Source organism: Papaver somniferum, chromosome 7 (genome assembly GCF_003573695.1).
Source record: "Papaver somniferum cultivar HN1 chromosome 7, ASM357369v1, whole genome shotgun sequence".
Classification (NCBI taxonomy): Eukaryota; Viridiplantae; Streptophyta; class Magnoliopsida; order Ranunculales; family Papaveraceae; genus Papaver; species Papaver somniferum.
The window spans coordinates 227,037,403-227,050,973 of NC_039364.1; the positions used below are offsets into that span (position 1 = coordinate 227,037,403).

General features: G+C 36.3%; 1 protein-coding gene across 1 annotated transcript; it reads right to left on the reverse strand.

Moving 5' to 3' along the window:
* Positions 1 to 12,662: 12,662 nt before the first annotated feature.
* On the reverse strand, positions 12,663 to 13,504 carry LOC113293847 (protein YLS3-like). The gene is made up of 2 exons (XM_026542324.1): positions 13,115 to 13,504; positions 12,663 to 12,964 (listed from the first exon to the last, which is right to left on the reverse strand). Exons 1-2 carry the CDS (start codon positions 13,449 to 13,451, stop codon positions 12,681 to 12,683), a joined length of 621 nt encoding a protein of 206 aa, XP_026398109.1. The 5' UTR covers positions 13,452 to 13,504; the 3' UTR covers positions 12,663 to 12,680.
* Positions 13,505 to 13,571: the final 67 nt, after the last annotated feature.

The following is a 13,571-nucleotide window of genomic DNA, read 5'->3' on the forward strand; positions in this document are numbered from 1 at the left end:
TTGCGTGTTGAATATATAAATGGTGCAGAGCAATTCATGTAGTCTTGAACACTCTTTGTTAATGAAATCTTTACACGAAGCTAGATTTTGTTTGAATCATATGCTAAGGGAAACTTGCAAATACATATGTGCGAGTCCCATGTGTAACCACGTCTTGATCATGGGAGCTTTTTTTGAATCATATGCTAAGGGAAACTTGCAAATACATATCTTTTGTGATTGTATTTTGGTAATAAGTCGTCCTCTCTTTAAGTTAGTAGTTATTGAGATTTTGAGGATATTTCTTTAATAGTATGGTTAAAATGGTTAGTACTTTGCCTGAATGTTAACATAAATATCATCATTTTTAGTTACATTTATGCTCTAAGTCTAGACCCTGCTTTATGCATTTCCAAGTCCAAGAACTTCTAGAGTTAACTTTAGTCCTAAAGGGGGATTTATTCCTGAAGTATTTTGGTCCTAGAGTTTTGACCCATAAGACATTAGGTTCTTTTAGTAACCTCCAAGCTACTTTTGCTATCATTGCTAGATTAAATTTTCTTGCATCCCTAAAGGCAACCCCCCCCCCCCTTATTTGGCCAAGCTTTAGGATAGAAACTTTTTCCTCCAGCCTCTTTTCCCCACCAAAAGTCTCTCTGTATAGCATTTATCGTACTAGTTATTGTTTTTGGCAGTACAAAGCAGCCCATTAAGTAAGATGGAATGCTAGAAAGCACTGCTCTATTAAGGAAAGATCCACAACATTGAGCAAGAACAATATTTTTCCATCCTCTGGATTTAGATTCCATTCTTTCCAAAATAGGAGCGAAAGTATTTATTTTGGATTTGTCCATAAACAGAGGAGCTCCTAAATAAGGGTCTTTTAGATTGATATGTTTTATTTTTAGGAGCTTGGATATCATCCTTTGATGTTTAGGCTCAACTTTCTTACTAAAGAAAACTCTTGATTTCTCAAAGTTGATAACTAGACCTGAGACCTTACTAAAAGTTTCTATTGTGTCTAAAAGATTCATACATTCCACTAGGTCAGCTTTGACAAAGAGGAGGCAATCATCAGCAAAAAAGAAGTGAGATATAGGCTCACTTTTAGGAGTTATTTTAACTCTGTAAAGGATTTTACTTTGTTCTTGTTTAAGCAGGAGTCTAGAAAAAATTTCCATACAAATAATAAAAAGATAAGGGGATAATGGGTCACCCTGTCTTAATCCTCTAGATGGTTTAAAGATTTCTCCAGGATTACCATTTCACAACACAGCAATAGAAGTAGTTGAAATGCATTGCTCTATTAGTTTACACACCTCATCATTGAAACCAAAAGTTTTTAAAGCATTTAAAAGGAAACTCCAATTAACCCTATCTGAAAAGCGGGGGTCTAACAACACCACCCAATATTTCGATTAGAAATCTGTATGGACTAACTCCGAAATACTTTGCTAGAGAATCAACTAGACAGTCAGACTCAATCTAGATAAAAAGTATCTCAAGGAGTTATTATCTCAATCTCTCGATTTGATCTTTACTCAAGAAAATAGAAATATTTGAGTCTTTATCAAAGAGAGATAACTTGGACGGTACCAAAGACCAATGTCCAAGGATTAATCAACTACAATCAACAACCAAAGGTTGGATTAGAGAAGTTGATGATCTTAACGCACAACCTGTATTATTTCAATTATATAAAATATAATGCGGAAAGAAATAACACAGACACCAGAAATTTTGTTAACGAGGAAACCGCAAATGCAGAAAAACCCCGGGACCTAGTCCAGATTGAATACACATTGTATTAAGCCGCTACAGACACTACCCTACTCCAAGCTAACTTCGTACTGGACTATAGTTGAACCCCAATCAGTCTCCCACCGATCCAAGGTACATTTTTACTCCTACGCCTCTGATCCCAACAGAATACTGCGCACTTGATTCCCTTAGCTGATCTCACCCACAACCAAGAGTTGCTGCAACCCAAAATCACAGACTTTATAATAAACAGATCTGTCTCACACAGAAAAGTCTATAAAAGGATAAATCTGTCTCCCACAGATAAACCCAAGGTTTTGTTCCGTCTTTTGATGTAAAATCAAGGTGAACAGGAACCAATTGATAATCCGGTCTTATACTCCCGAAAAACAGCCTAGATTAATCAATCACCTCTGTACAATCCTTCCTGACTACACAAGCGGATTGTCGAGGAATCACAAACAGTGAGACGAAGATGTTTGTGACTTCTTCATCTTGCCTATCGGAGAACTCTCACGATCTCAAGTCAATCAATCGATTGTACTCGTACGATGGAAGATGCAAGATTAGATCACACAACTACGATAAAGTAGTATCGGTCTGGCTTCACAATCCCAATGAAGTCTTTAAGTCGTTAACTTGATTTTAGAGAAGAAAATCAAAGGTTAATGGAGATCGACTCTAGCGGGCGCACTAGTAGCACACAGACATGTGGGGATTAGTTTTGCACAATGCTAGATGTCTCCTTTATATAGCCTTCAAATCAGGGTTTTTCCTTAGTTACAAAGCAATCCATATTCACCGTTAGATGAAAACCTGATTTAGATTCAAGCTAATATTTCTCAACCGTTAGATCGAAAACTTAGCTTGTCACACACACTTGGGTAGACGTTTACTGGGTTCGTGAAACCATGCCCAAACGTGTACGTGTATGTTGGTTCAACATAGTAACCCAAAAGGTTAACCATATGAGCATTTCATATTAAGCTTGTTCTTCTTCACCATAACTAGTTCAATTGACTCAAATGAACTAGTTACAGAGTTGTTCAATTACTATGAGATCTTACGTAACTACACAAGACACAATTGAAACAAAGATGATTCGATTCGATTGAATCGGCTCATGAAAATTATAGCCACGGTTTGCATAAAGAATTCCTTAGTAATTTAATGTTTCATGTTCAGAGCACATCTTTAGATCATAACCTCTTAAGTTCACAAACAAGTTCGCGGACTTAAGTTAATCGGTTGAGTTTTCCAAACTCAACAGAAATTCTCGGAAAGAGAACTTCCGCCAATTCGCGGACTGGGTTCGCGGACTTAGCACACAAACTAGTTTTGGAAAATCCATCAGAAATTCTCGGTCGAGAACTTCCGACAGTTTGCGGACTGAGTCTACGGACTGGGTTCGCGAACTTGGCAAGCCAATTCCACAATCCTCCTGATTTCTCTTGATCAACAAAGTTCGAAAACTTCGGTTCAAGGAATGCATGGTTATGTAATCTAAACTCTTATTTTAATCAATGAGACATTCTCAGAGGACGCTATGTAGCCGTTATTCACAGACCGATTCACGTCAGAGCAATTCTCAAAGTGATTGAAACTTTTCATGACTTTCGTCACTAGGTGAAGATAAACTTGATCAAAGTGAAACGTTTTACCAACACACGATTTCGAGATAAAAGATAAGCAATGAATGCTCAGCTCGAAATATCAAATGTGTATAGTCTATATAGCACACGACTTTTGTCTCATAAGAAGTAGAAGATTAAAGAGATAGACTTTTGAGTGATAGATAAGTTCAAGTCTCCACATACCTTTTTGTTGATGAAGTTCCACGGTTCCTTGTATAGATCTTCGTCGTTGTATGATGAATCGCCATGAAGTCCTTGAGCTCAACTACACTTTTCTATCTTAGTCCGAGACTTAGATATGTAGGCTAGAAATCAAGACTTATAGTTTTGATCAGTAACATTGACAAACATGCTTGAGATAGCAACGCATGCGAGGTTGACCGATCTATGCTCTAACAATCTCCCCCTTTGTCAATTTTAGTGACAAAACTATTAATACATATGGAATACAAAAAAGATAAACTTTAGTGTCTCCTATTCCATAGTCTAATATTTAACGTTCCTTGAAATCTTCGTCCTTCCAAGTACTCCAATGATCCCCAAAGGTTGTAAGTTTAACACCATCGTTGTTGAAGATCCGTAGTTATAGCAATGAGAGAAATCGAGATTCTCGATCATTATTATACAGTGTCATAGTATTATTATATAACATCAAAGTCCAATTGTATCATGACTTTAACAATAATACTACGGTGATATGTATCACCCCCTTAGTCAATACTCCATCTCTATCATGGAAACCACTCCCCCTTACACAATGATCCGAAAACCATATGTATTTGCAGTGTGAACTACAATATTTCTCCCCCTTTTTGTCAATAAAATTGGCAAAGGTACAAGAATGGGATCATAATGAAATTTCCACAAGAGACATTTCATGACCAAAAGAAAAATACATACCAACTTAATTTAGATGCAATCTAATAGCCGAATCTAACAACATTCATCAAGGAGTTTTAAGATACAAGATAACCCCTATAAAATTCCACAACCGCACTCCCCACAAGATATTACCATTAAGCACAAGTTAAAAAGAACTCTCCCCCATTTGATGTCATTCCCGAGAGAACAACAAGAGCGGCCTTAATTTCGAAGGAAAAGAAGGATTTTTATTGGACACCAAAAACCATAGGAATGATTTTCTATATCCAAAGCTCAACAAAATTAACCACAAGTAAACCCATGATTAATTCAATTGGAATACGCAACTAAATCAAACCACAAAAGTGATCAATTTAATTGAAAGTGCTCAACATAAGTAAACTAACATAGCTACGACTAAGTCAATCACACGGAGATGACTAACTTAACCGTTCAAATACTCAACATAAGGAAAACCTTACGGAATATACGACTACATTAACCAATAGAACATGATAGTGTAGCCTTTCATATACTCAGCACAAGAACTTGTGGAATATATGAAAACTCAACTAGATTAATTACAAGAGAACCTATAATTAATCTAATTGGAATACAAATAACCAAACTAATCACCGAAGTAACCAATTTAATTATTATGGGCTCAACATAAAAGAACTTATGGAACCCCGACTAAGTTCATCATAGAATATGACAACCTTAACCGTACATGTACTCAACATAAGAAAGAAAACATATGGAGTACTAACTAAATAACCAAACTAGTTGATTAATTTAGTTCCTAATGCTCGACATATAGCATCTCATGGAACAACCAACAAAGCCAAGGTAAATCGACTTAGTTGTAAGGTGCTCAACATAAGACACACAATGGAGCCTTCACGGTAAAACATAATAAAATGGATCAACGAAGATCAATACCGTGGATAACATACAAGGATCTATTATATTTTCCATCATAACGACATAATAGACTTTATCCTTGTTGAACAAAATATTTTATCCTATTTTCCATCAAATACATGACTGCATAGGCATAACTTTTGTATATGTCAAAAGTCCATTCGTCCTTTCATCAATACGAATACCGATTCATGAACGACTTTACTTTTGACTGCAATATGGGACCTTCAAGTTCACGGACGTAAACAATACATATCCCATAAAAATATTGCAATATCACAAACCATTAAAATTTTGCAATAAACATCATCCTCCAAATATTTTTAGAATTTAATACCAATAAACCTAAAAAATAACATAAGAAGATGAAAACAAAAATAGTCATGTGTAGTCACAATCATCGCTATTCAAAGCACTAGTTATTTTTCCAACTAATCCAAAAAGAAGACTTACTAGGCATATAAGAAGATGCATTACTCATCACCTTCATCATCGGACAATTTCCAAGTAGCTTGAATTGAATCCAACTCTTCCTTGAGCTCGGGACACTTGGTTCCAATTAACGACACTTGATCTATTAAGCACTTTACTCTTGCATTTACCTTGCACACACCCTTGTAAACTTTTTGAATGAGCCTCAAGGTGGTAGGGTCTTCAACATCAATAGAAGTACCTCTTTGTCGCTTGCAAACATTTTCCCTTATACGCCGAAAAGTACATGGACGAACAAGTTTGGGAACCCCAAGAGAATTTCCAATAAAATCAAGTCCACGATCACGACAAATTTGGCTAATCAAACAAGGATAGCCTAACATCTTGATGTGAGAAGTCATCGTCATCATTTGAAAGATGATAAAGCCACAAATATCAAGATCTGTATTGTCGGATGCAAGGAAGAAGACCAATTCCGCAAACTCATAATTCCACCAAGAATTCTCAATTATGGAGGGACAAAGGTTAGAGATACCGAGTTTTCCAAACGCCATTAAAGCAATACTAAGATCATTAGTAGGAAACTTTCCTTGACTCCAAACAACCTTCTTTCCACAAAGTTCAATAGAGATATCATCATATGAAGGACGTTCATCACTTGGTCTAGGTAATCGTACGTTTCCCAACGGTATTTTGGTGACCCTCGAAATTAACTCTCTATTAACTAGAAACCTTTCTCTATTTATCATGGATTTGAATTCCATCTTCTTAAAATCAACATCATGAATGTTGGCATAGAAAATCCTTGTTAGAGAATCAAAACCTTCTCCGAGGCCATTAAAGATATTCCCAAGATTGAACTTTTTGAAGCAAGCTAAATCCTCTTCATATCCACTAAAGGTTTCCAATTTCTTTTCTAGAATAAAACCTTTGGAAGCAATCCTATCAAAAGTTCTAGCACAAGAATCATTCACAAACCTAATTCTAAGAGAATTTTGATCACAAGGTGGATTCAAGCTAGAGGATTTTGAGCTTTTAGAACTCCTTTTCATGCTTCTATAAATCATCATAAAGAGATACTCAAAAGGATATTACTTACTTGAAGAGAACCTCAAACACCCTTCTTTTTGATTTCTTGAAAGAAGCTTTAATGGTGGAGAAACACAAACCCTAGTTCATGTAGCGGACGGAAGATGAGAAAGGAGAAGGTTCACGGACCACCAACATATATATATATATATATCCCTCATTCATGGGCTTGGGTTGTACACGAACCGTGATCCACAAGACTTAAGGAAAAATCTTAGCCCTTTCAACATAGGTGGTAAACAACCAACAAAAAGTGGAAGAAAACAGAGGTAATAGAAAGTTAACCAAACAACAACACAATTGTACACAACTCGAGCCATTTCTTGTCCCACATCAAGATATGTACAAATTGGGAAAAGCCAGTATTGTTACCAAGAGGCATAATGCGCAGAGGAATTCTCATGCGACACATCTGGTTGATAAGTGTGAACAGTCCTTGTAGTATAATCAAAATAATGATGATAGCCAGGGCAGCTGGAGCTTTCTATCCTTCGTTGGTTTGGTCTAGAAGAAGGATATTTCTGATATCTTGGTTGTTCAGTATTAACAATTTTAACACGACCAACCCCCTTTTCGGAAAGATTCTTAGACTTAACAGAATTAAGTTTTTCTAAGAATATAAAAACGCCTTCGAACGCTTTAAACAGATCTTTATCAATTGATCCATCACGATAGCATTCCTCATAGAGATCAAGAGTTAATCTAGTGAGGTTCCATATCCTTGAGCGTATTGAACGTTTTCCCAATTTTTCTTTCCTTTTATTTTTTCCTTCAGATTGCTTCTTAACATCTAAATCTCCCCTTTTAGATGAAGTAAGATTATCATGAGAACCCAGAGTTTTAACCATAACAATCTTTAAGGAATTCTGGCGTGCGTTACAGATGCCAGGAGCAAGTTTTCCAAAGAAATTTCCCATAGGACAATTTATATGGAACGAACAAACACAAACTTATTAGGTTTACCGTGTTTGCCTGCTCTGATACCAATTGAAAAAACGGGGGTCTAACAACACCACCCAATATTTCGATTAGCAATCTGTATGGACTAACTCCGAAATACTTTGCTAGAGAATCAACTAGACAGTCAGACTCAATCTAGATAAAAAGTATCTCAAGGAGTTATTATCTCAATCTCTCGATTTGATCTTTACTCAAGAAAATAGAAATATTTGAGTCTTTATCAAAGAGAGATAACTTGGACGGTACCAAAGACCAATGTCCAAGGATTAATCAACTACAATCAACAACCAAAGGTTGGATTAGAGAAGTTGATGATCTTAACGCACAACCTGTATTATTTCAATTATATAAAATATAATGCGGAAAGAAATAACACAGACACCAGAAATTTTGTTAACGAGGAAACCGCAAATGCAGAAAAACCCCGGGACCTAGTCCAGATTGAATACACATTGTATTAAGCCGCTACAGACACTACCCTACTCCAAGCTAACTTCGTACTGGACTATAGTTGAACCCCAATCAGTCTCCCACCGATCCAAGGTACATTTGTACTCCGACGCCTCTGATCCCAGCAGAATACTGCGCACTTGATTACCTTAGATGATCTCACCCACAACCAAGATTTGCTGCAACCCAGAATCACAGACTTGATAATAAACAGATCTGTCTCACACAGAAAAGTTTATAAAAGGATAAATCTGTCTCCCACAGATAAACCCTGGGTTTTGTTCCGTCTTTTGATGTAAAATCAAGGTGAACAGGAACCAAATGATAATCCGGTCTTATACTCCCGAAAAACAGCCTAGATTAATCAATCACCTCTGTACAATCCTTCCTGACTACACAAGCGGATTGTCGAGGAATCACAAACAGTGAGACGAAGATGTTTGTGACTTCTTTATCTTGCCTATCGGAGAACTCTCACGATCTCAAGCCAATCAATCGATTTTACTTGTACGATAGAATATGCAAGATCAGATCACACAACTACGATAAAGTAGTATCGGTCTGGCTTCACAATCCCAATGAAGTCTTTAAGTCGTTAACCTGATTTTAGAGAAGAAAATCAAAGGTTAATAGAGATCGACTCTAGCGGGCACACTAGTAGCACACAGACGTGTGGGGATTAGTTTTGCACAATGCTAGATGTCTCCTTTATATAGCCTTCAGGGTTTTGCCTTAGGTATAAAGCAATCCTTATTCACCGTTAGATGAAAACCTGATTTAGATTCAAGCTAATATTTCTCAACCGTTAGATCGAAAACTTAGCTTGTCACACACACTTGGGTAGACGTTTACTGGGTTCGTGAAAACCATGCCCAAACGTGTATGTATATGTTGGTTCAACATAGTAATCCAAAAGGTTAACCATATGAGCATTTCATATTAACCTTGTTTTTCTTCACCATAACTAGTTCAATTGACTCAAATGAACTAGTTAAAGAGTTGTTCAATTGCTATGAGATCTTATGTAACTACATAAGACACAATTGAAACAAAGATGATTCGATTCGATTGAATCGGCTCATGAACATTATAGCCACGGTTTGCATAAAGAATTCCTTAGTAATTTAATGTTTCATGTTCAGAGCACATCTTTAGATCATAACCTCTTAAGTTCACAAACAAGTTCGCGGACTTAAGTTAATCGGTTGAGTTTTCCAAACTCAGTAGAAATTCTCGGAAATAGAACTTCCGCCAGTTCGCGTACTGGGTTCGCGGACTTTGCACACAGACGAGTTTTGGAAAATCCAGCAGAAATTCTCGGTCGAGAACTTCCGAAAGTTTGCGGACTGGGTTCGCGGACTTGGCAAGCCAAATCCACAATCCTCCTGATTTCTCTTGATCAACAAAGTTCGAAAACTTCGGTTCAAGGAATACATGGTTATGTAATCTAAACTCTTATTTCAATCAATGAGACATTCTCAGAGGATGCTATGTAGCCGTTATTCACAAACCGATTCACGTCAGAGTAATTCTCAAAGTGATTGAAACTTTTCATGAATTTCGTCACTAGGTGAAGATAAACTTGATCAAAGTGAACGCTTTACCAACACACGATTTCGAGATAAAAGATAAGCAATGAATGCTCAACTCGAAATATCAAATGTGTATGATCTAGTCTATATAGCATACGACTTTTGTCTCATAAGAAGTAGGAGATAGAAGAGATATACTTTTGAGTGATAGATAAGTTCAAGTCTCCACATACCTTTTTTTTGATGAAGTTCCACGGTTCCTTGCATAGATCTTCGTCGTTGTATGATGAATCGCCATGAAGTCCTTGAGCTCAACTACGCTTTTTTATCCTAGTCTGAGACTTAGCTATGTAGGCTAGAAATCAAGGCTTATAATTTTGATCACTAACATTGACAAACATGCTTGAGATAGCAACGCATGCGAGATTGACTGATCTATGCTCTAACACTATCAAATGCTTTAGACATATCAATTTTGATACCTAGACCTCCAGTTTTAACTTTTTTCTTTTTGAAGGAGTGAATGATCTCATGAGAAAAAATGATATTGTCTGAGATTTGTCTAGAGGATAGAAAAGCAGATTGAAAAGGAGATACAATTTTTTCTAGAGTTGGTTTGATTCTATTTGCTAATAATTTGGCTATGACTTTGTAGATAGTATTGCACAGTCCTATAGGTCTGAACTGACTAGGTTTTTTAGAGTTTTTTTAATTTAGGGATCAGAAAGAGGTGAGTTATGTTTAAGTCAGGGTTCATAATTTTCTCTTTAAAGAAGTTTTGGATAGTTTCAGTGACTTGTGTACCTACCAGATGCCAGTTGTGGATAAAGAAACTAACTGGGAAGCCATCAGGACCTGGGGATTTATTAGGTTTCATATTTCTAAGGACCAACAAGATTTCCTCATTAGATGGGATAGCTAGAATTCTATCATTATCGGAAGAAGAAACAGATGCTTGAATATCAGAAAAAATTGGGTTTGACAGCTCTATTTCTGATGAAATTTCACAAAAAATAGATTGAAAATAGGAAGTTAAAGTACTGTGAATTTCCTTCATGTCCTTAGTAATTTTGATTTTGATCATTAGTGATACTTGGTTTAGTGTTCCATTTCCTTCTCCTCAAAGTGATTGTATGAAAATATTTGGTATTTCGTTCTCCTAAATCGATTATGTTATCCCTGGACTATTGCTTAGCTATGGCCACTTGGGTGTCATAAAGGACTTCTAGTTCTTTTAACTTATTTTTAATTTTATTTTGTGATGTAGTGTAACTCTCTGGGATTGTAATCTTTCAATCTCTTTAAGAAGTTTATTTATTTTTCTAAAGGGTAGGCCAAAGATGTTTTTTTTCCAGTCAGCAAGATTTATCCTTACTTGTTTTAGGTTATGAACAAGACTAGTAGATGCATCTAACTCAGTGTGGTCACTCCAGGAACCTTGACTTACCTGAAGGCAAGATAAGTCTTTTAACCATGTATCATAAAATTTAAAGACCCATTCGGTTTTTGAGAAGTTAGAGTCTAAGGTAAGAAGAATGGCCAATGATCAGAACCTATTGCTACTAAATGTGAAAGGAAAGCATTTGGGAATTGGTTATGCCATTCTGCATTAATCACTGCTCTATCTAGTCTTTCCTGAATATGTTGATTCCCTTCCCTGTGGTTATCCCAAGTATAGTCATTACCTGTCTAGCCTAAATCATAAAGACCTGATCTTTCTAGGATATTTGCATAGTAATTAAGCACTATTTTTTTTATTGAAAAGTACACCACCTAATTTTTCAGTTTGGTTAAAAATCATGTTAAAATCTCCTATTACTATCCAAGGCATTGTTCTTTGAGAGACTTGTTTGCTGATTTCTTCTAAGAAATTCCAAGCTATGTTTTTATTAGTTGGCTAAGGACTGCCATAAAAACAAGTTAGAATTTAACAATGATATTTATCATATTAATGTTCCATTGTACTATTTCAAAGTGAAATCCATCTATTCAAGCTACAACCAAACCTCCTGCAGTTCCTATAGGGTCAACAATATGGTACTTTGGGTAGGAGGATACTAATTTTCGAACTAGAGGCCTTTGATTTTTAGTTTCAGGAAGAAAGAGGATTTCTGGTTTTTCTTTGTGAAGCAAATTAGTTAAGTGATTTTGGGTTAAGTGATTTCTACAACCTTGCACATTCCGGGCAAGGATTTTCATGATGCAAGGCAAAAGGGGAGCAAGAATATCATAAACATGACAAGAGGCTCAAAAGTTAAGAAAGCAGGGAAATTCACACTCAGTACAAACAAATTAAAGCATTAAATTAGATGATTTAATAGTTAAGGAGAAGCCAAATCTTAAATTTAAAGGGGAATTAGAGAAATTAAGAAAGTAAGGTTCAAATGAAATTTAAAAGAAAAGTACTTGTGCCGCTTCCAGGAGGGACTAGCTCTGGGAAAGGGATTGGTTGATAAGTACTTGTGCTTGATTTGTGATCAGCTATGTTTGATCCATATTGATTAATTGTAAAAGATTTTCCTTCTTGGGATGGAAATGAACAAAGTTGTTCAGAAAAAGAGGAAAAAATAAATTCAGAGACTGAGACTTTGAAAGCAGATTTTGGCTGAGTTGCAGGAGTTTAAAATGATGATGCAATGCAAAAATTGAGATCAATGCACGTAGTAGAGCTAATTGAAGAGCTCACAGGCAAAGAAGGGGAAATTAGGGATTCCAAAGTATCCCTCCCCAAAATTGGAGAAGAGAAGGAGAGTCTTCTATTTACCCCCAACAAACTGTCACTGGTAGACCTAATACTGTGGACATTGTAAGCAAAGAATATCAGTTGATATCCTTGCCTAATAAATAAATCCTACGTTTGAAAAATAAAAAGAAAATTGATCCAATACTCAGATGGATAATAATCATGGAAATTGAAACAAGAGTACAAACTTTATTAGAACATAAATTAAGAAGCAAAAGGAAATAAAACTACTCCAAGAGGAAACAAACAATTCCATGGGGAGTTTTTTTGTCTCGCAATAACAAAGAGAAGTCGTGCTTAAAGCTAATAACATTATTAGAACATAATAACGCAACTAAAAAACATCAAACCAAATACGATGCCGTTGTTGAATAACTTCATTTTTGATCCATTGTTTGTACTAGTTGTAGTGGTCTTTGAAGTACCAGAATCCGTCCCGGAACCAGAAGTTGTAGAAGAAGAACCAGTCGGAGTAGAGTCTGAAGATGGGGTAGTAGTACTGGTCGATGGTGAAGTTGTCGTGCTTGTTGAATCTTCTTTTGCATTTGGATCTTTGAAGATCTTTGCATCAGGAGAGTCTGGTGCTAGTTTTAGCAAAGCTGAAACAAAAGATTATACAGTTATTAAGCATAATAATCGTATTTCTTTGCAAGAGATGACTTTCATCCTAGAATATCTCATGCAAGTTCCATGTAAAAAAATATATCGTAAAAGAATATGCCGGAAGTAATAAGAGATGAGATAATTACTTGGGCATTCAGATGGTTTGGCGTCGATATTGCAAGCGGATGGCATTTTCAGGGCCAATGTTGTGTTAATAGGCAGTCCCATGGAAGGGTCAGTACTTTCCTTGATGAGTACACATAAGCACTTAGGCTTAGCATCCTTAACCTTCTGAGTATCCTCGCAACATTGTTTTGTAGGTACCTTTGCTGTTCCACTAACGTAAGGAATGCATGCAGCTAAGGTTGTTAGTTGATCAGCACAATCTTTCTCATCATCTTCCATACTTCCCATTGTGTGCATAGCCAAGATGGCCACCATTACAACACACACCAGCATATACAACCTCATTGTTGTCTTCATCTCTCTGTAGCTAGACCCTCACTCGTTGTGTACTTCTTTGTGGGTTTTTCTTCACCGAGGAGAGTCTCTTCTTTGCATATTACTTGCATGGTTTCAATAGAGGGGTACTTAAAAGGATTT